This window comes from Lutra lutra, chromosome 2 (genome assembly GCF_902655055.1).
Source record: "Lutra lutra chromosome 2, mLutLut1.2, whole genome shotgun sequence".
In the NCBI taxonomy this organism is placed as follows: domain Eukaryota; kingdom Metazoa; phylum Chordata; class Mammalia; order Carnivora; family Mustelidae; genus Lutra; species Lutra lutra.
Genome location: NC_062279.1, coordinates 35,767,222 through 35,789,683, shown reverse-complemented (window position 1 = coordinate 35,789,683; position 22,462 = coordinate 35,767,222). Strand labels below are relative to the sequence as shown.

Sequence of the window (22,462 nt, the reverse complement as noted above, 5' to 3'; positions counted from 1 at the left end):
AAAGAAGGCGTCATTTGGTGAACAGAGCCAGGAAATGAATTTCTGCTCTTAAAATCATTTGCTTGGAGACCTTAGAGTGGTGTCTTTCCTTCTAAAATACTGACGATCATCTCACCTCAGCCCTCCGTTGAAGCAGTGTTGTGTGAGTGGATGGAGGATTTCCTTGCCTTAGGGAAGGTGCCGGAGAACATAAGGCGCTGTTACTAAGGCCATAGTGTCCTTGCTGTTACCACTCCAATCACCCACAAATTCCCCCAGACGGAGCTGGCTGTCTAAAATAAAAGATAGTAAAATCGACCTGAGAGAAAATGAAATGGCCATTTTACTTAGATAACCAGATGGGGTCTCCTGAGGAAAGGAGTCCAGTCTATCTAATGAAGACGTCGTGCTGTCGGAGGCACTGAATCTGTCTGGTTTCCACAGGGTTCAAAGATTAGGGTCTGGGATCGTCATGCCATTAATCAATACTGCCTTTCCACCTTTTCTAATTGCCATAGACTGGAGAGCGTCAGTCCCTAGGCACCACTAATGTACTATATTGATCCTCAAGTGAGGAAGATTGACCTTCAGATGAAGCAAGAAATCTGTTTCCGTGACGGTGAAGCCGCCATGCCCTGCAGTCTCCACTGGGAGGAGCCAGCAGGCCAAGATCTCAGTCAACGTAGGGGGCTGCGCCCCTCAGCTTCCAAGTTCCCTAGGTCTGACCTGACCTCTGGGGAGCTAACTGGTAGTGACTGGGAAATCTTCAGCCTAGGTTTGACAGCATGACAGTGTATTTGATGTCACCAGTGTGACTGGTGCCGTAACAACTGAAGGACAGAATTACATGTGGCACAGGTGTGGGTCCGTAAATGTCAGGTGCCACCAACACCTCCGTGTTGGGGCAGAATGCCTTCTGAATGGGATGCCGGCCAAATCGGACAGCACCACTGAGGTCTGGCCTTTAAAAACTGCCTGCAGTCCCACCCAGTGGGATGATTCGCAGATGGCACAGCAAAGCCTAGGCATCTTCAGGGAAGGAGAAAGCTTTGTAGCACGCTGGTATATCCTCCCACCCCACTCTCTCAGGTGAGGAGAGCCAAGGGGATGGAAGGTCAGCAAGAACCCAGCTGTTGAGGAAGATTCAGTCTGGGGCAAGGTCCCTCCAGGTTGGCACCTAAAAGCTTTCAGGGCCACATAAAGGACACTGCCTCCCAGATGTTTGTGTTGGAGCAGAGAAGGGACCCATTTAATGACCGTGCTGGTGCTAATGGGGCACCCCTCTTCCTGACTCCCTCAGTGACCTCTCGTTGGCAGCCTGAAGGCAAATGCTATAAGCCAGGGCTGTGCCCCAACCAGAGTTGGTTGGTAACTATTTACCAGAACACTGCTAGCTCGGTTTCAGCAGGGGCTAGATGTAAAAATCCCATAGAGCCCAACAGCCAAGGGCTCTAGGTGATGAGACCAAAGAAACATCCTGACTTCTCTGACCTATGATCCAAAGAATGGGAAGAGGAGTATGTTCAGTGTCTCAGATGCCTATATGTAGAAAAAAAGGTGAAGGCCAGCCAGCTGGAGCCAGAACTGACCAGGGGCCCCTTGCCGTAACCATTCCCACTCTGCCTTGTAGGAAAAGCCAGAAAGAACTGTGGAACAGCCTAGCAGTCCTTATAAATCATTCAGCTAAAACAGGATTGAACAAGTTAAGTAACTAATCCCTTGCCCAAATTCAACACTTGAAATGTGAGCTAATTAAAATAAACACCCATGGTTTTAAAAATGAGAGAATTTATTGTGAATCACCTCGCTAGGCCAATGAGGAGACCCACCGAATGCTGCGTAGTAGGGATTCATCATTCTTGAGGAACTGGAGTGCGTTAGCAGGCCAGGGTGGGGCTTTCCCTCTGGTGGAGAGGAGGCTTAGAAAGCATCGTAAAGTACAGATCTTGCTGGGAAGCACTGATGACAGTCCTCACTTAGGTGATCCCAGACAGGAAGACTGGAGTTGCACTAGGTTTCAATGACTCCCATCTAACTGCTTTCAATTTCACCGAGAGCGAAGAAAACCAATCTCGTCACCCACAAACCGAAACACCTCTTCTTTCTAAGCACTCCCCAAGGGAAGAAAGCTCTGGGTCAGCTGCACCGCAAGGTATTAAGTTTTATCAGAACTGACCATCCCAAAAACCCCGAACATAAGTATCTGAACATAATACTCGTTACTGGGTAGCACAGGAATTATGTCAGACTCTTAACCACCCCGATGACTAACAAATTGTCTTGTCTGTGAAAGACACACACACCAGAAAAGCATACACCCAGCACAGACAAATGGTTACATCTTAAACCCGTAATTATGTTTCCTGGCAAAATGGTGGCTAATGAAAGCCACGTGTGCTGGAATAATGGCAGCCTCCCAGATTCCTGCAGGCTCCGGGGGCCCCAGAGGGGGAGCCTCTGAGCAGCCAAGCAGCAGCCAGGCCTTGTGGATCGCCAGTCTGTTGAACTCCTGTTTTCTTCTCCAGAAAGCTTTTTCTTCTTCATATCCGGAAAGGCCTTACTGGGGAATATGCCCATTCCATCCCATTAAGGTACTTTGTTTCCAGGGCACTATTCTTACTGATGGATCCCTGAAAAAGTTAGGTGGTCTCCCGGTGGTTTTGGAGTTTCCAAGTTCTTACTGGAATCTAAGGTGCCAAGCTGATTCCATTATGCAAAAAAATGTCCTCCCTTAAAGGACATGCACACGAATGTGAAGCTGTTCAAAAATACCACGGGGAGGGGGCTTCACACAGTTTAGTGGGATGATGTCATGGTACAGAGGAAGGTGGCTTTGAGATTACATTTCTAAATGGTCTGAACTTGGTCTCACTGCTGACATCATCTGGAAAGGTTACAAGGCCTCAAAGGACTGCCCCAAGGACGACGCGGCTGATCTCTGTTTAAACCAGACACAGAGCATCTGTCTCAGCTGGGTGGTCCTGCGTGGATGCCACCGCTGTGGGCAGGAAGCTGACGACAGTGAGCTTCATCTCCCGTGGTCCTTATGCACCTTTAGAACTCGCCTTGCTGTTCTGCGTTGTCTTTTGTGATTCGGCCTGGAGTGTCTAGGTATAAAACATAAGGACTTTAGGCACTGCTCACAGCGAGATGTGGAAGTTCCTCAAGAGCCCCTTTTCTGTTTTCTTAGTCAAATGACAGAGCACAAAGTCAACTCCAAGTATGCAACTTACCTTAATAATAAAATTTAAAAAGACTTGCAAGCAAGGACCCTGTGTGTCCAGCCCTGGGTGTCTCTGTGTTGGCTGGCTCTCTTCTTTGGCCCTTGGGGGCCAGTAGAGCCAGTCAAACTCTCCCAGGACACCCCTGCCACTTCCTTATGTCAGGCTTTTGCCCTTGTCCCAGATTCTTTCACCCAAAGGGGAAAAGTGGATAAATAAGTAATTTCTTATTTACATACATTTCTCCTAAGATTTAAATTGCTTTCCTGCTAGTATTTCCTGACATTTGAAGCCTGTGCGAAATACACAACATATGGGAACTATTTCCATCTGGCACAAAAGAAAATAAGCTTCTAGACTTCACGTGTTGAGGCCTCATCCATGACTGTATTGGTTGATAAGCTGGGGTTTTTGGGGGGTTTTTTGGGGGGGGCTTTTGGATAACTGAATTTTAAAAATGTAGTGGTTATGCCACGATGAGAGTTCAGCCTACAACTTCCTGTTTGGATGACAGGAAGAAGCATGTGGTGTTTTGCAATAGTAACAATTCTAGATCCTCACTGCCCTTAAAAATAACTAGACCAAAGGTGTTCTTTTTTCAGATACTCACAGCTTCTTTAGCAGAAGCGATGGGTCCCTTAGGTAACGGGATAGGTGTCGATGGCGTTATGGGGGATGACGGAACCAGCGGCGGCTGCATAAATTCTTCATCCTTCAACAGCAGAACTGAGAGTTGGGTTACTGATTTAAAACAGAATGGGTCTTAGATCTATAGTCACACTGCTGTGACCCCCAGGAACGTGTAACTACCACCTCTTCCACGACAGGATTCAAAAGGCTAAATCTGGAACCTAATTACATAGAGCCAAATGTTGACCTAATAGTACAATAGTACTAATAGTACTATTATTGTACTATTAATAGTACTAATAGTATAATAGTACTAATAGACCACAATAGTACTAATAGTACAATAATAGTCCTGATTAAAGAACACCATGGTATTGAAATTTAGTTTCATTAAGAGTTAAAAATGGATAAATTGGGGTGCCTGGGTGGCTCAGTGGGTTAAAGCCTCTACCTTCAGCTCAGGTCACAATCCCAGGGTCCTGGGATTGAGTCCTACATCAGGCTCTCCGCTCAGCAAGGAGCCTGCTCCCCTCCCCCTGGTCTGTCAAATAAATAAATAAAATCTTAAAAAAATAATAAAAAAGGATAAATTAACTTATTTTCATGTGGAAACCTAATTAATCAAATGAAAAGTAATAGTCTAACCTTAGTTCCCTTCAGTGGAGGTGCTAAATCCACCAGCATCTCCTTAGATCCAGGAGAAGTAGGTGATTCCACGGGAATATCTGTTTTGGAAGACTAGGAAGAGAAGTATTTTATATGAACATCAGCTTTCTGCTATTCCTGCAACTCAACTTTTGCAGTAGTTAATGCTTTCTAGCGCAACTTGCTTTCTACTCACTGAATCCCTAACTTCTTCCAACTCTGCCCTTTAGGAGAATGTAGGAAGCAGGCCCCTGAAGCAGCAACTTAGTAGCACTGAGTGGCGTACATGCAAAGTGGCCCTCGAATGAGATTCTAGAATTAAAACTCCTCAGTCAGGGTGCTTGGCTGGCTCTGTCAGTGAAGCATGCAACTCTTGGTCTCAGGGTTTTGAGTTAGCCCCATGTTGGGTGTAGAGATTACTTAAAAAAAAAAAAAAAGAAAAGAAAAAAAAGTCTGCGGTCATTAAGCTACTGATTTGCCAATTCTGGTCCGGTTTTCATTCTGGCAAAAAAAAAGTTGCCTTTTCTCAGTTACTCATCAGCTTCTAATAGTACTGATACAACTTAGTCAAAATTGATACCTTTATCATTTTTGGTGTCTAATAATGGTAAGTTTGTCTGATTTATTAAAATGGTAGGTGCTGCTTAACAGAAGCTCCTGCAGCATGAGGAAAATGGAAGACGTGGTATTTTGAGAACAGCTAGCTAACCTATCTTCGAGAATTACAATTATATTTGAAAAGTAAATATGTCACTGCTCTTTGGAATAAGTAATTGTTTTGTGTACTTGGGAGGGAAAAGAGCTACATATATCCTAAATTATAGTATATTTAACTTGATGTCCCTAAATTCTGTATAGAACCTAGCATGCTACTTATTCTCATTCTGTATATATGGAAAACAGAAGTTTAAAAGCATGGATTAAAAAAAGAAAAAAGCAATGAATAAAATGCCTAGGAGCTTGTCATTTTGTCCTTAATTTCTAGGTCTTTCTCAAACATTCCAGAAAGCGACATCTGGCTAAAGTGTTTATGCCCCACTAGAAAAATTCTGAGAACATAGATTAAGCTCTGAGATATTGTACTATCTGAAGATTTCCTTGCACCTGAGAGCAGTCTAAGAATGACAAATTTGGTCAGTCTTAAAGACCAAACATAGAGTAAGAAACATGTAGGCTGCCTTTTAAAAGATGGTATGGGTTCCGGAATTGCTTCCACTCTCCCTAGAATCCTTCCTGGACAAAGCCCAAATCTGATTAGTCTCTGGAAACATGGAAAGGCAAAGCAAGAGGGTGTTCCCCGAAGTATATTCTTCATGCTGGACTTCATATCATTTCCTTTGGCTTGTCTAAGGAGTCACTAGCATAACTAAATTAAAACGGATGGGTCCCCACTCCAGAGAAATTGGATTCATCCACTACACCACACATGCAGCATCTTCCACAATGGTCTCTCTTTCTCACTTGTGCAGATTTTGACTTAGATATGGAGCCACAAAGCAGAGAAGTGAGAGGCCCCTTCTGACCAGAGCAAGATGCTCTAGTGATTGGGCCAATCCTGAGTTTTACGGTAAAACACTGAGGGTAGAGAGGGGGTGGCGGGGAGCTACTGAATTAAAGGCAACACAAAACGACTAAGAAAATGAGTGGAAGGAAGACAAAAAGTTTACATTCTCGACTGGCCTTTCACCACTTCAAAATTAATAGGAATCTCAACAAATGAAATGGACATGAAAGACGAGGAACCATTCAGTCTCAGAAGAGCAAGAGGCCGCTAACGAAGACTCCAGATGGTTCAGGAGAAGGAATAAACTGGATTCCTAAATTGAGCTGGGACAAAGAGCCCTATAGCTAGAGTTAGCTTTAGCAATTTTAATTTTTTTAAGGAATTTTTAAAAATATTTTAAAGTCCACTGGACCAAGTGCCAAAAGATACTCAAAAAGAAATACCCACCCTAACTGCAAGAGGAAATAAGACATTTGTGGAGAGGCCCCAGTTATGGAAATCCAGATCCCGGGTACTCACCTCCCCACTTAGTGGTATCTCGATTGGCTTTGGCTTCACATCGATCAGGTAGAAGGTTCGTGACAGAAGCAACAGAGAAGGAGGGACGTTCTCCTTCAGGTGGAGGTCCTGCCACTGGAGATGGGAGGAGAATAACACAGGACAGAATTCCAGCATGTTCAAACTGGGCGTGACCCACCATCACCGACTGCTTCCCTAGTTTCATCAGCTTCCCCAGGCACATGCTGGGGAGCAGCGGCAGGACAAGGGTGAGACACTAGCCTCCTGGCTTTGGCACCAGTGGCTGGAGTCTGTAACCCCCTTCGTGACAGTGGGAGCCTCTTGGAGAGGGAGCGTTCCAGTCACCTCTCAAATCCACTGCGGATCGAAGGAGCCGAGGATCTTCTCTTAGACACAGAGCAGGTGAGGGGAAAGAATAAATAAGCCTCACTCATAACCAAAGACATTAAAAGGAGAATGAGATGTAATTTTCAAGTACCAAACAGCCAACCTTTAAAAAAAAAATAGACACATAATATATACATATATACATAGGTAAATAATACATGTATGAGACAAAACTCAGAAAGTAAATAAAATATGATCAATAACAATAAACCTGCCTTCTACTCCTATCCTTTAACCACCCTGTTTCCCTCCCTAGAAACAACCACTGTCACCAGGTCCTTACATAGTCTTCCAAAGTATCCTGTGGATAAACAAACACACATTTGTATATTTTTCATCTCCACAAAAAAGGTGATATATACACACTGTTCTGTCCTTTGCTTTTTTCACTGAAATATCTTGGAGATTGATTCATATCCGTGGTTGTGGAGCTGCCTCCTTTTTAACCATCCGTAAAGGATCCCATTGTTGCATGGAAAGGCCATAATTTGATTATTCTCCTATTTATGAACTCTAGCCTATTTCCAGTCTTTTGCTATTATATATGGTGTTGCAGTGGATAATTTTATAGATATGTCATACTACACAAGTGAAATTTCTAGGTCAAAGTGAATGCATTTTTATTTATTTTCTTAAGATTTTATTTATTTATTTGACAGACGGAAATCACAGAGAAGCAGGCAGAGAGAGAGGAGGAAGCAGGCTCTCTGCTGAGCAGAGAGCCTGATGCAGGGCTCGATCCCAGGACCCTGGGATCATGACCTGAGTCAAAGGCAGAGGCTTTAACCCACTGAGCCACCCAGGTGCCCAGTGAATGCATTTTTAAATTTTGAAAGATTCCGTGGAGGTTTTCAGTAGCAATGCATGAGTGCCCCTCTCCCTAACCCCTCAACAACATGGTGTGTTATCAAACTGATCTATGCCAACTTAACAGGTGAATGTGATATCTGTTTTATCTTCTCACAAAGTTAAGATGTTTCATATGATTATCATCTTAAGAGTTTCCCTTCTGTGAAATGCCTGCCTGTATCCTAACACAGGAATTTCTGAGTAATACGTAGTGTTGACTATCACATGTTGTTGGATCGGTATCCTCACTCCTTTGTGGGAAAAATGTACACTCTTTCAAGAAAGCTATTTGACAGTATGAATCCATTTAATACTCTATGTTCAAGAAATAAATGATTTTAGGGCACCTGGGTGGCTCAGTGGGTTGAGCCTCTGCCATTGGCTCAGGTCACGGCCTCAGGGTCCTGGGACCGAGCCCTGTATCCAGCTCTCTGCTCAGAGGGGAGCCTGCTTCCCCCTCTCTCTCTGCCTGCCTCTCTGACTACTTGTGATCTCTCTCTCTGTCAAATAAATAAATAAAATCTTTTAAAATTATTAAAAAAAAAGAAATAAGTGATTTTAAGAAACTTTCCCTACAATATGTTCATCTTCCAGCCAGAGCAGGTCCAACATGTAAAAGGAAATAGCTACCTGACGTGGTTTCAAAGTCACAACAGTGGCTCCTATTCCAAAATAATTTGTGTATGCTTTATAGCATTTCTTACAGTTACAAGAATGAGAATTTCATTTTTAAAATTTATTTTTATTTTCTTAAAAAAGATTTTATTTATTTATGACAGAGAGAGATAGTGAGAGAGGGAACACAAGCAAGGGAGGAGCTGGAGAGGGAGAAGCAGGCTCCCCCCCCATATGGGGCTCCATTCCAGGACCCTGGGATCATGACCTAAGCCAAAAGCAGATGCTTAACTAACCGAGCCACCCAGGGGCCCCAAGAATGAGAATATTAATAGGAGTTACTGCTTTGATTGAAAACACTGATGCTCTGGGATGCCTATGCTCAGTCAGTCAAGCATCCGACTCGGTTTTGGCTCAGGTCATGATCTCATGGGTCATGGGATCAAGCCCCACCTTAGCCCCACATCTAGCTCCGTGGTCAGCGGGGACTCAAGCATGCTTAAGATTCTCTCCCTCTGTCCCTCCCCCAACTCATGTGTGCAGGTGTTCTCACTCTAAAATAAATAAATCATAAAACAAAAAAACGCTGATGCTCTTAGTTAAAATATGTTGTCAGTGGGAAAATATTAAACATCTGTTGCCAAAGCTAACACTTTATATTGGCTTGGGGTACTAACTGGAAAGTAGTCCCAGGTAAAGCCCTCAGGCAAGGCTTAGACCTCCAGATGGATTCACAAACAACAGGCCTTGAATTCAAGAATTTTGCCCAGGCCCTTAAAATACCCTGAGTATGTAAAATTCTAAGGTGGCCCCAAGATTCCTAGTCCCTAGTGTACCCACACCTTCTCCCAGTTATTCAAACATGAATCTAGGTGCTGCTGTGAGGGATTTTGCAGAAATAATTAGGACCCCAAGTCAGCAGAACTGAAAGCAGGAAGTTATTTGAGGAGGTCTCACCTAATCATGTGAGGCCTTTAAATCTGGAGCTAAAGTTCAAAAAGGGGAAGTCTGAGATGTGAGGCCTATGGGGGGCTAGAGTGTGAGAAGCTCTCCTTTCCTGGCTTTGCAGAGGGACTGGACCTAGAGGTAAGGAATGCAGGGGGCCTGCAGGGCTGAGGAGCCTGGGGCTGACAGCCAGTGAGGAAATGGGACCTCAGTCCTCCAGCTGCAAAAGTCTAAATTCAGCCAACACACTGAATGAGCCTGGAAGTGAATCTTCCCTCAGAGCCTCCAGAAAAAACACAGCCTGCACTTCTGACAGAACTTGTAAGCTGGAGTGCCTGGGTGACTCAGTCGTTAATCGGTTGCCCTCAGCTCAGGTCATGATCCTGGGGTCCTGGGATCAAGCCCTGCAACAGGCTCCCTGCTCAGCAGGAGGCCTGCTTCTCCCTCTCCCACCCTCCCTGCTTGCGCTCCCTCTCTTGCTGTGTCTCTGTCTGTCAAATAAATAAATAAATAAATAAAATCTTAAAAAAAAAAAAAGAACTTGTAAGCTAATAAATGGGGTGCTGTTTTCAGCCACTAAATTTGTGATAGTTGTTTATGCGGCAACAGATCCAAAGGCGTATGTCACCCTGATGTTTACAGCGGCGTTATCAACAATAGCCAAGTTATGGGAGGAGCCCAGTGTCCATCGACTGATGATTAGATAAAGAAGGAATAGAATACTACTCAGCTATCAAAAGGAATGCAGTCTTGCCATTTGCAAGGACACGGATGGAGCTAGAGTGTATTAAGCTAAGTGAAATAAGTCAAAGAAAGACAAATACCTTATGATCTCACTCATATGTGCAATTTAACAAAGAAAACAGATGAACGTATGGGGGAGGGGGGAAGGAGAGAGGAAAACAAACCAGAGGAGACTCTTAAGGATAGAGAACAAACCGAGGGTTGATGGAGGGGGGACGGGGGATGGGCTCAATGGGTGATGGGCATGAGGATGGCACTTGTGCCAAGCGCTGGGTATTGTATGTGAATGGTGAATCACTGAATTCTACTCCAGAAACCAATATTGCAGTGTATGTCAATTAAGTGAAACTTAAAAAAAGAAAGAAAACTGATAGAGTACCCTGTCTCCATCAAAAATAAATCTAGCTTCTTCAGCGTCCCACTGCTCAATTAAAGAAGGCAAATTAGGTGGGACGGCTCGCCTGAAAAATAGAAATCAGAGTGAGGTCTACAAAGCGCAGGGGACAGAGTTCTAGTGGAAAGGGCCCCGGAGAGCTGTGACTTGCCTCTGTGAGCTGCTGTCTCAGCTGTTCCTCAGTGAGACCCAGGGATCTCATCCCCCGGGCCCTGCAGGCTGCTTGCAGTTCTGACACGCTCAAAGCGCTCACCCCTTCTTTGGCAATTACCTGAAAGTAACATAAAGAATGGTATTGGCCCTTTTGGTTCCGGTTTTACCGAATCCCAAATTCCAACAAATCAGGGGCAACACCTGTCCTCTCGCTGGCTAAAGGTGCAGCAGCTGAAAATGAAGGGAATTCTGCCAACTGGTATTAACACTATCAGAAATAGTCCCATAACTCCTCTCCAACACTTTGTCACCAAAGTAATCCTCTCCCCTCTCGATGCGTGTTTCCCCTTCATGGCAGCTTTAGGATTCATTAGAAAATATTCCACTTGAAAAGCTCTCAGTGTACCATTTGCTGGATGTCCCAGTGTCGCCCTTTCCCTTACCATCCTCCTACCTCCATCCGGGAACGGCCCTAACTCTGGTCCACAAAACTCGCTTGATACATAATACGGTTTCTGCTTGGTGTGACCCAAAACTAGGGTGCTCCTGGGACCAGTATTGTTTATTCCAAAATTCTGAAAGCAACAGCTGAAATCTAAATGAGGCCACCGGGATCATGCTTTCTCAGTTCTGGGAATCTTGCTCCCTCAGGCAGAATGCTTGAAAGCAGCTGATTCTGATTCAAGAAACATTCTTTCCATTTTTTAAGAGTCTAATTAGTAGTTAACGATGCCTTTCCCCGTCAGATGTCTAAGCTGGGCTCTCCCTCCCTGCATTACGTCTTGCCAATCCTTCTTATCAAACTAACACACCCAGCAGAATATTTATGTCGGCACCAGCTCTGAGGAAGGGGAGCTGAGGTGTGAGGGCAGAGCCCTGTCCTTAGCAATGGAAGACTCAGGAGCCTCCTGGGCTGCTGTTCCTTCTAGCGGGTCCTAACTGATGTAGATTACTAAATCACTGCTTATGAGGGCATTCTCCAGAAAAGTGCGTCAGAGTATGACAAACAACTCCTAAAATGAGTAATCTGGGTTCAGATTGTCATGGTAATGATTGTTTAAACTGCTCAGTGGTTTGCCAGAACCCGTCCAGTGGCAGATCTAAGAGAAGATACAGCTCTTTATCACGAAGTCACCCTAAAGGATCTCCCAGCTGGGCTAATTCCCTGACGGCTACAGTTCAGCTCTTACTTCATCATCTGCTTTTATAGACTTTAGTTTCATCAGAAGTTGAAAGCGGAGCAAATTGTTGGTTCCAAAGGCCTGCAACTCTAGAAGCTTGCAGAGGGCAACCAGCTGAGGTCGATCTAGGCTCTCCAGGGTTAGCTGATCTTCAAATAGCTTGGAAAATCGAACTATCTCCTTTGTGCTGGGCTTGTGGCCTGTCTGGACCTAGGCAGCGGGACAAAGAGGTTCATTAAAATGTATTTTGTAGGGCTCCTGGGTGGTTCAGTCGGTTGAGCTTTAGGCTCAGGTCATGATCTCGTGGGCCATGGAATGGAGCACCAGGTTGGGCTCTGAGCTCATATGGGAGTCTGCTTGAGATCATTTCTCTCCCTCTGCCCCCTCTCCCTACTCACATACACTCTCCCTCTCTAAAATAAGTGAATAAATCTTTTTTAAAAAGATATCAATTATAAAATGTATTTCTTAATTTAACCTTCTCTGCAGACTATTTGAAATACACACCAAAGCATGTTCATAGACTCTGTCTTACATCTGGAAATGGGCCCTGTGGGGCCAAGAGGCATAAGGTAGTCTCCAAGTCAGCCTAAGTCAGCTGAACAATCAGGAGTAGTTCAGAAGTTTGACTCTAAATCTACGGTTCTTTCCAATAATGACTGCTTTAAGGTAGGTTTTTGTACACACTACTGTAAATGTTTGCAATATTGTATGTGTATAACTTATATATTTGCCATCAGAGACTGTGAACAATTTGGACGATCCACAATGACATGAAACTTTCATATAACCGCCAGCCTAGACGTTGCTTCCACAACCTAGGTGTGTACCTAGAAGTGTAACCACAAGAGACTGACACCTGTTTGACATAGGAGGAGAACTGTATGGAGTCGTCTCCCAGCTTGGCCCTGTTCCTCCTTGCCATTTCTGTAATCGTTTCTTGAAGAAATTTTGCTAGTTCCAACTTCGCAGCCATTTTCTTTTTCTGTTTTTCCTCCTTAATAACGGAAGAGGAGAAAGTTAATCGATCCTTCAGGTTTACAAGTTCTTAGATAAAAATGAGAGGAAAAGAATTGTCACCCTTGTTATCGTTCATCCCTATTTTGCAACTTAATACTATTTTCAAACCTAGTTAAATGGGTTTTGTGAGAACCAAATAAAAAGTAGTCTCTATCTGCAACTTGCCACCTTAATCTTACCGTTTATCTCTTACTAATACGATGGGAAATTAACTAATAATAGGAAATTAACTCTATGCTAGAGTAGCATATAACTTCAGTGCAAAACAGATACAATTAATTATAATACACTGACTTAAGTGTTATAACAGGTATGAACAATGTACTACACAAAAGAGAATTAAATGTACATTCCTTTTATTATTATTATTTTTAAAGCAATCTCTACTCCACAGGTGGGGCTTGAACTCACAGCCCTGAGATCAGGAGTTGTATGCTCTACTGACTGAGTCAGCCAGGTGCCCCTAAATGTATACTCTTAAGACATGATGTTAATGCGTACTTCTAAAACTTCATTTATTATCAGAAATGCAGTGTGGTAGCATTGTCGAAATAACCATAGTGAGAGGCATCTGGGTTGCATAGTCAGTTAAGCATCCAACTCTTGGTCTTGGCTTGGGTCATGATCTCATGGTCATGAGACTGAGCCCTGCGTCAGGCTCCATGCTCAGTGCAGAGTCTGCTTGGGATTCTCTCTTCCCTTTCCCACTGCCACTCCCACTCATGTGCTCGCTCGTTCTCTCTCTAAAATAGATGAACAAATCTTTAAAAAAAAATAATAACCATGGTCAGGACTCGGGGATGGAGAGGAATAAGATTTTCTGTGTTTGTTTTCTTTTTTAAGTTGCCCAAGAGATTCTAATGATTAGCCAATCATAGCAATCATGAATTTTTAGAAAAATCTTAAAAGACTCAACCAAGGGGTGCCTGGGTGGCTCAGTGGGTTAAAGCCTCTGCCTCTGGCTCAGGTCATGATCCCAGGGTCCTGGGATCGAGCCCTGAATTGGGTTCTCTGCTCAGCGGGGAGCCTGCTTCCTCCTCTCTCTCTCTCTGCCTGTCTCTCTGCCTACTTGTGATCTCTGTCTGTAAAAAAAAACTCAACCAAAAAAAATTACACAATGCCAGTGGCAATACCATCATTAGAACCCATTTAGTTATCCATTTCCTATATCCATATCCATTCATCTATTCATTTATTTATTGAGCATCTACCTTGCACTAGGTACTGGGGATAAATTGAGCAAAAACAGCTAAGAATTCCTGCCCTCATGGGACTTTTAGTCTAATGGGAAAGACACACATTAGTGACTAATGATCATCCAGTAATTCTACAAATTAAAGTATAATAAGTACTACGAAAGAGAAATGCATGGGTTCTCTGATCTGACATAAATAGAAAGTCTTGCTTCTTCCCATCCCCCAACCCCTTTACTTCCTCCCCCCACCACACCACCTCTCTCTCTCATTTTCTCATTTGCTTTAGTCCATGGAAAGAAAAGAGAGAGAACGTATCTTCTAAAACTGTAGCCATGGTGTGTATGGATGTGTATCTGGGGAATGAGCAGCATTGAGGAATGAGGAATCTTTAGATAAACCACTTCCTTTCTCCCCCACCTTCCTGAATTCATGAACACATTCCCTGGAATCCCACGGTATTAATTCTAGGTCCTGATTATCTTAAATGTAAGTAAACTAAACCATTGCCAGTCAAATATGCCAATTCGATTCTACCCCTTACATGTACCTCTAATGTATCTTCAAGTTTTTATTCTTAATGCCACTTTCATAATTTAATCTCTCCTGCGCTACTATAATAGCATGCCAGCCGGAAATCGGGAAATCACTCCTCTGGCCCTGCCCTCTTCTATCCTTTTAGCCAGCAAAATCGTTTTTTCTAAAATACAGATCTAACCGTGTTACCCACCCTCTCCTTAAATTTACCTTCCATTATTCACCATGGTCAAAGGCAAAGTCTAAATTTCTTAGAGTGGTAGACGCTTTCCAACCTGACCCCAACACATCACTTCTGTCTCTTCCCTGCTCCACCCACAAAGCAGCATTCAGTGTCTCAGATTATGTCCAACTCTTTCACACAAGTAAGCCATTTTAGGTGCTACTCTTTCTATCCAGAAAGCCTTTCAAATGTTGCAGCAAAATTCTACCATCCTTCTAGTCTCGGTTGCATAGTTACCTCTTCTAGAAAACATTTCCTGATCCAATTTAAAAGTTGTCCTGTTCATCCTCTCATCATGTGGTTGTGCCTTCAGACCTTGGTCCAGTAGAGTGGCACAGAAGGGAAAGAACAAAGGGGCCCCCTAGTTTTCCCAGTCTGTCACCATCACAGTGACCATCCAACGAGGACCCATCTCCTCTAGGACTACTCTCAAGAAAGAAAGGGTCTATCTGGCTAAATCATGCCCACTGTTCAACTAGTCACTGAAATAACAGCTGATTTTTGTTCCCTTTATTTTTTTAATGGTGAAAAACAAGTTAAATTCAATGGAAAGGGGATCATTTTTTTCAACAAATGATGCTAGAAAAACTTGGTATCCACACATAAATAAGAAAAAAATGAATCTTAGTCCTGATGTTCCACCTCTTACCAAAATTAACTCAAAATGGATCTGAGACTTAAATGTAAAACTCAGAACTATAAAACTTTTAGAAGAAAATGTAGGAGGGACGCCTGGCTGGCTCAGTCAGTAGAGCATGGGACTCTCGATCTCAGGGTCATGAGTTCAAGCCACACATTGGGTGTGGAGCCTACTTAAAATTAAAAAAAGAAAAAGAAAATGTAGGAGAAAACCTAAGTGACCTTGAATTTGGCAATGAGTTTTTAGATACAACACCAAAAGCATGATCTGGGGGAAAAAAAATACTGATAACTTGTATTTAATTACAAAATCAAAAACATTAGCTCTGTGAAAGACAGTTAAGAGAAGGGACAAGCCACAAGCTGGGAGAAAATGTCTGCAAGACACATATCTGTTAAAAGACTTGTATCCAAATGTATTAAGAACTCCTAAAAGACAACAATTAGAAAACGAATACCTCCATTAAAAAGTGGGCAAAAGACAGATACATCCCCAAAGAAGACATACAAACATACATACAAAGAAGACAGGTGGCAAACAAGCATATGAAAAGATGCCCAGTATCACATGTCATCAGAGAACTGCAAACTAAAATAACAATGAGAAATCACTTCACACCTATTAGAATGGCTGATATTCAAAGCACTGACAACACTGAAGGCTGATGAAGATACAGAGCTATGGGAACTCTCACTGCTGGTGGGAATGAAAAATGGTACAGGGACTTCAGAAGACAGTTATTTTTTTATGAAACTAAACATAGTCTTACCATACAATCCAGTAATTGCTTTCCTGTGTATTTAGGAATCCAAATGAGTTGAAAGCTTATGATCATAAAAAAACAAACCCCTGCACACAGATATTTATAGCAGCTTTATTCATAATTGCCAAAAACTGGAATCAAACACAATACCCTTCAACGGGTGAGCAGAGAAACACCCCCTGGCACATCCATACAGTGAAATATTATGCAGTGATAGAAAGAAATGATACTATACACTGTATGATTCCAATTCTATGACATTCCGGAAAAGGCAAATCTATGGAGAGAGTGCTTGCCATTGGTTGGAGGAGGTAGGAGGAACAACAGATGATGCACAGGGCATTTTTAGGGCAGTGGGTGATGGTAGATACCATGACATCATGCATTTTTCAAAACCCATACAACAGTACAACACAAAGAGTGAAGCCTAATGTAAAGTAGGAGATTTAATTAATACTATCTAGATATTGGTTCTTCAATTGTAACAAACAGATCACATAAATGCAAGATATTAACAACCGGGAAAATGGGGGGAGTATCCAAGACCCTCTGTACTTTCTACTCAATTTTTCTACAAACTTAAAACTAAAGAATAGAGTCCATTTTTTTTTTTTAAGTTAAAAAATCCTACATACCTTTTTGGATTCACTTTCAAAAGTTGATGGCAACATCTCTGGGAAGAATTTCAGAAATGCTGGTAATAAGAATTCCATGAAGGGTACAATTATGAAAACCATAAATGGAACCAGGCGGAAGAAATCAGCACAAGTCCTCAAAAGCTAAAGAATTAAATGCATACACAATATTCATTATTTTAGGACATGCCCCAAACAAATACACAAAACCAAAAAAGCCTACCTTGGTCCTTGAAGTGTTAAAAACCCTAGACATATTTTCTGCAGCTGTGCATAAAATGGAAAGGTAGAGTTTTCCTTTTTACCATTGCTCTGAAGTAACATCTATGAGACACCTTCAAGGAAATCTATGATGATCAAAACATTGCTGGCGTCATCTCTTGTTAGCGTTCATCTATGTTAGCAGTCTGTACTTTAATAGTTCAGTATCTGTCAAAAACTGATTTTTCCCAAAAGCATATACTTAATATATTAACACTACTTTCTATTTCAGGTGCACAGATCAAACCTGAAGCTTCTCAACCCCTTGGGGAGATCAGAACGCAATTATAACCACTTTGTAGGCAAATATGCACAAATCTCAAGAATCTTGCCTAAGGTTGCACAGTAAGTCCGTTTCAGACAAATAAGAAACTCCGGAAGAAACTGTGGTTCTCACTATCAGTTACTATTCCTACTTTGGGATTTTTGGGATGAATTCTCAAGTGAGTTTAAAACTTGGTTCCCAGGGCACCTGAGTGGCTCAGTTGGTTGAGCGGCTGCCTTCAGCTCAGGTCATGATCCCAGAGTCCCGGGATCAAGTCCTGTATCAGGCTCCCAACTCCATGGGGAATCTGCTTCTCTCTCTGACCCTCCCCCCTTCTCATGCTCTCTCATTCTCTCTCTCAAATAAATAAATAAAATCTTTAAAAAAAAAAAAAAAAACTTGGTTCCCGAATAATTCAATTTAACTTTACATTTTCTGTCTCAAATATGATTCGTGCCTACCCTTCGTCTCTCTCGTCTGGTCAGCACCTGTCCATGCAACAGCCTCCAAACCATTCTGGCAGCAACTTTGGTGTCAATCCATAGCAAGTAGAATCCATTGTAATAATATTTAAGTTCATCCATAATTCTTTGTCTGTAAGATCGCTTTTCCTCCTTAATCTTCGTGCCAGTTCCTTCTGTGGGCTGAGGGCTTGTCGCCTGAGGCTTTTTTGGGGTTTGGAGCAGTTGAGGTTTACCAGGGACCTCTTGGAACCAGCAAGTTGATGTGTGCAGCTTCTGTATTATTCTAGCTCGTAGGTGAAGTACTTTATTGCCTGACTGATTAGGATACGAGTACTTCTTGCTTACACAGTTCTTGATGTATGTTCTATTTAAATGGGAATCTGGCAAGTGAAGAAATGCAAATGATGGGGAATAAGAGCTGGTAGGATGGACAAAATAGCTAGGGAATCTGGAATAAAGAGCAACATCCTCTGAGTTGAGCACATACTGTTATCAACTTACAAACTAAAGAAATCAATATTTATATGGTTAAAATAAAGCAGCGGCTTTTAAGCCATATTTTAAAAGCAGATGATATTCACAAATGAAGGAAATATAACTTTTTACCCCAGTTGAAGAACAGTGTCACTTTATGTTTGAGTGATAGACTCTATGAGAAATATTAATAAGTTAATTCCTAAAAATAATTGCTATGATACAAGTTAGAAACTCTGGAATTGTTCCTGTGCCGGGGGCCATGCTAATCTCTGAACTGTTCTAATTTTAGTATATGCAGTGCTGACATGAGCACAAAACTCTGCAACTATTAATTTAAAAATCTAACAGCAAACATTCTTCCGCCAGAGGTTGTGTTTGAAAGTGTCGTCTTTATCTACTATAATAAAACAGGTGGAACACTTGCATCTTTGGTTACTCTGCTGACAATAGGAATATTGCTTGAACAAAACACTTCACAGTCTCTGCGGAAATTAACCAAACATAATACTGGTTTGTCTGTGTGGTGCCCGTGGACTCCCTCAAATGAGAGGCATTTATGTCCCAAATGCCCTTCACCTACAATTCCTTAAGAATGTTAGGAATAAGAACTAAAATTGGGCACCCCAGCTGGGGATCTCTATATTCTAGTTTTGCAACAGCTCACAATCTTCAGTTAAATTAGCACATCAGATTGTTTGAAAATAAAAATAAGACCCATCTAGGCAAAGAAAGTTCCTGGCAAAGACATTTCTTCTGGCAAAGAGATGGCTTTTCCATTCTTTCAGACTGTTTTTGAAGCATGCCAAGATAAAACACTTTTTGAAGGGCCAAAAGGGAAAATGTACAATGTATCTGGCACATAGTAAGTTCTCAGTGAATATTCTTTAGAATAAATAAGTGATAACAGGCCTACAAGCGCAGGTATATGCCCAGGCCTGGCTTGTTTGACAGCCATTTTGCTCATTTTTCTATCTAAGGGCCCATGCAACATTCATCAGTTACAGAGGTGTCACTCTAAAACCATTAGATCTTCTCTCTTACCTGTGCCATACATCTAAAGATTACTCAGTCTGAGTTCTAAGGCATATAGAAAAGCTGGGGTAAGTTTAAATACAATAAAATGTCAGCTTCCTAAAAAGCAGTAGAGTTAAAGCCAACAAAACTTTCATTTGTTGTGGAACAAGCCTATCTTTTTACATATATCTTTCTGGTCTAGAAAAAAGTTCATATAAATATTGCAGGGTAAGTGGGGATTCCATGGCTTACCTTGTCCGGGCAATAGCTAAGACTGTTTTATAATTGTAGAAGGCCATACTTATATTTGTCTCAACTAGCCAACATAGGAACCTAGACAGAAGGATTAAGTAAACAATTCAGTATTTTAAGAACACATCAGTTATAAAGATACCAGGATTTCAGGGTTTACTACTGCAGAGGTAGAAAATTTCCATATTCCGTTCAAGGTGTAAAATCTCTCTCAAGATCATTTCCAACAATCTTGAATGTTTTCTCAGCTTGGATTTGAGAATTGTACTTTTGAGTTCTCAACAAATAGAAATGATCTCTAACATCATGGTGCTCATGATGGTGATATGGTCTTTAAAGACTTTTTAATTTCTGGTCAATAACACCTAGTAACTTACTTGAATGGTTGCCAGGTATTTTATTTTATTTTTTTAAGATTTTATGTATTTATTTGACAGAGATCACAGGTAGGCAGAGAGGCAGGCAGAGAGAGAGGGAAGTAGGCTCCCCGCTGAGCAAAGAGCCCGATGGGGGGCTCTATCCCAGGACCCTGAGACCATGACCCTAGCCAATGGCAGAGGCTTAACCCACTGAGCCACCCAGGTGCCCCAGTTGCCAGGTATTTAAGAAGTTAAGCAATACACACTTATTTGTAGCCTAAAAATACAGGTAGGATAAAATATCCTGAATTTGTTTCAGTTAGCTTTTTCCCACACTTGGCCAAGTTGCCCCAAACTTTAAAGATGAAAAGCAGGGGTGCCTGGCTGGCTAAGGTGGTAGAGCATGCAAGTCTTGATCTCAGGGTCATGAGTTCAAGCCCCATGCTGGGCACAGAGCCTACTAAACAAACAAACAAAAAAAGTATTCACTAACCACATTTATGTAGCAGTGAAGATAATACTTGGTACCTACTAATAATTCAAGTGGAGGTAAATCGGTTTCCTGTACTGATGATTCTCCAGAGTCCAAACTGAGCTATCTTTAAACAAGCTTTATCAAAACCTTTCTCCATCCTGTAGTCCTTTTCAGCCAAGGGCAGCAAGGTGTTTTTTGGTAGTATCTCTTAGCGTCAACTTTGCTTTCCTGCAGTTGGAAAAGGCGCAGACCAGGGTCCTCTTCTGGACGGAAACCTCAACCACAGAGCTGACATTTTGAACGGGAGTTCAAAGAATACTTCGGAACATCTAAACCCAGGCTAAGGGAGGGTGGTCTCCGGCTGGAGGCAAGCCACACCAGATCAGGCAGTTAACCTGCTCTCTGGCCCCTGGGCACTCCCGCCCTGAGCGGTGGGTAACCACTTCCTAGGCGTGGACAGCCGGGAGCCCGGCCTGCGCCTTCGCGCCGCCCACGCCCACACGCGGGGCCCCAGGCTCCCCGGGTTACCTTGCTTCTGGCCATTGACGACACAGGGGCAAAACGCGCCGCCGGCTTTTGTGCACGTAGTGGGTCGGTGGACTGTGTATGCGGCAGCGGGGTGGGGGTGGGGGGGCGGTTCTTTGTTTTTGGGTGCGGGGATGGTGCAGGCACGGGGAGGACAACCTTGTTGGCGATCCAGGTTTATGGAAGGAGGACAAGGAGAAGCCGGGCGCCGGGTACAGAAGAGAAAGGAAGAAGCGAAGCACGGAAGGAGGGAAAATGGAGGTTGAGCTCCAAAGCTGGGGGGCGGGCAGGGGCACGAGGTCATGGGCTTAAGGCGAGTGCGGTGGGGAACTGGAAGCTGTCGGGAAACCTGGGCCCTGATGGGAAGAGCAGGATGCGGAGGGAGCGGGCTCCGGAGGAAAAAAGGCAGGCGAGGTCCACCAAAGCCTAAGGACTTGGCCAGCCCACCCCTACCTCCTAGGGCGGGCTCCCCGGAACGGCTGCCTCAGACCTCCAGTCCCTTCCCAAACCCCCCTCGCCCAGGTCCCCAGATAGAAGGGCCCCAGAAGTCTCTATGGCTCCGCCTCTTTCCTCTCCCATTACGTCACTCTGAGTGACGACACCACCCACCAATGAGCTCTCAGATTATGGGGCGGGAGGGCGTCCTTCGGTGCGGTAGCCCTGAAGGTAGCCAGGGTCCAGTTCCCACCGGCAAAATGACCTCCCTGTTGGGTTTAGTTTAAGCAGAGTCTGTCTTGCGGCAGGGGGCAAGACTGACGCTTTTCCGCCTGTCTCCACTCTCTGGCATGTGGGCTAATGTCCCCGAAAATGCTCGTTGAAGGCTAAAGAACCTCTCACCCTACCGATAGCGTAATATGCCTGATAGTCGCCATGGTAACCATCTTAAAGTCACGAATTACATCACTTTGATGTACTCTCCCCACCCCCAACCCTTACAAATCAACAACTGCCGGGGTTGGGATGGCGCGGAGAGTTCCGCGGAGAGGGAGTGGCAGAAAGGGCGGGAATGGTTAGGAAAACATCGCTTTCCCTTCTCCGGGGCCTAAGAGAGGAATGCTGTGAAATCCTCATATGGAAATCTGAATTCCACTAAAGTAATTTGCTTTATAAATGCTCGCTTAACAGGTATGGTTTGTGATCAGTAGTTTGTGGAGAAATCTCAAATAACATTTAAGATATATATTCTAACTGTGCAGTGACGTAGGTACTGCAGGTTGGGGGCACTTCAGTTCCTAGGTTGGGTAACTGAGCCGTCTTGGAAAAGTGATAGATATAGAAATGTTCTCGCTCTCCTGTTATCTCTACCCATCCGTTTCATCTGGCTCTAGAAAGAAAACAAAATGTTTAGTGACTACCAGACAACAAGGAATCGTTTTCACAGGGAGAGTACTTAACATGTGAGCTGACCACAGAACTCACTCATCTGGGCTGCACATTTGTAAGAATGAAAGATGGCGGGTATTCAATTGAAGGTTTTGTGTTGTTGTTGTTGTTGTCTATGTAGACAGCTTTTAATCTACAAAGCATTTTTCGGTTTAAAACCAAATGGATCTACCGTGTTAAATAGGCAGAACTTTTCAGTTTGGCCACTAG

At 43.2% G+C, this 22,462-nt stretch overlaps 1 protein-coding gene across 4 annotated transcripts; it reads right to left on the bottom strand.

Moving 5' to 3' along the window:
• Positions 1–1,753: 1,753 nt before the first annotated feature.
• Positions 1,754–21,407, bottom strand: LETM2 (leucine zipper and EF-hand containing transmembrane protein 2). Of its 4 annotated transcripts, none has more exons than XM_047717125.1 (11): positions 20,873–21,407; positions 19,511–19,591; positions 17,765–18,215; positions 16,778–16,921; positions 12,626–12,763; positions 11,776–11,976; positions 10,584–10,703; positions 6,499–6,612; positions 4,476–4,568; positions 3,811–3,912; positions 1,754–3,086 (listed from the first exon to the last, which is right to left on the bottom strand). In XM_047717125.1, exons 2-11 carry the CDS (start codon positions 19,555–19,557, stop codon positions 3,024–3,026), a joined length of 1,473 nt encoding a protein of 490 aa, XP_047573081.1. In that variant the 5' UTR covers positions 19,558–19,591; positions 20,873–21,407; the 3' UTR covers positions 1,754–3,023. The 4 variants fall into 4 exon arrangements, with proteins under 4 accessions (XP_047573081.1, XP_047573082.1, XP_047573080.1 ...); XM_047717126.1 differs by having other exon boundaries at positions 21,323–21,398; XM_047717124.1 differs by lacking the exon at positions 20,873–21,407 and adding an exon at positions 20,398–20,860.
• Positions 21,408–22,462: the final 1,055 nt, after the last annotated feature.

Coding starts and splice junctions, on each gene's coding strand:
- LETM2 (XM_047717125.1), bottom strand. CDS start 19,557: ATGGCCTTCTACAATTATAAAACAGTCTTAGCTATTGCCCGGACAAG. Junction 10,704..11,775: donor CTATAAAAGCAGATGATGAA/GTAAGAGCTGAA, acceptor TGTTACTTTCAG/GTAATTGCCAAAGAAGGGGT. Junction 3,087..3,810: donor TCGCTTCTGCTAAAGAAGCT/GTGAGTATCTGA, acceptor TTTTATACCTAG/ACACTCCAGGCCGAATCACA.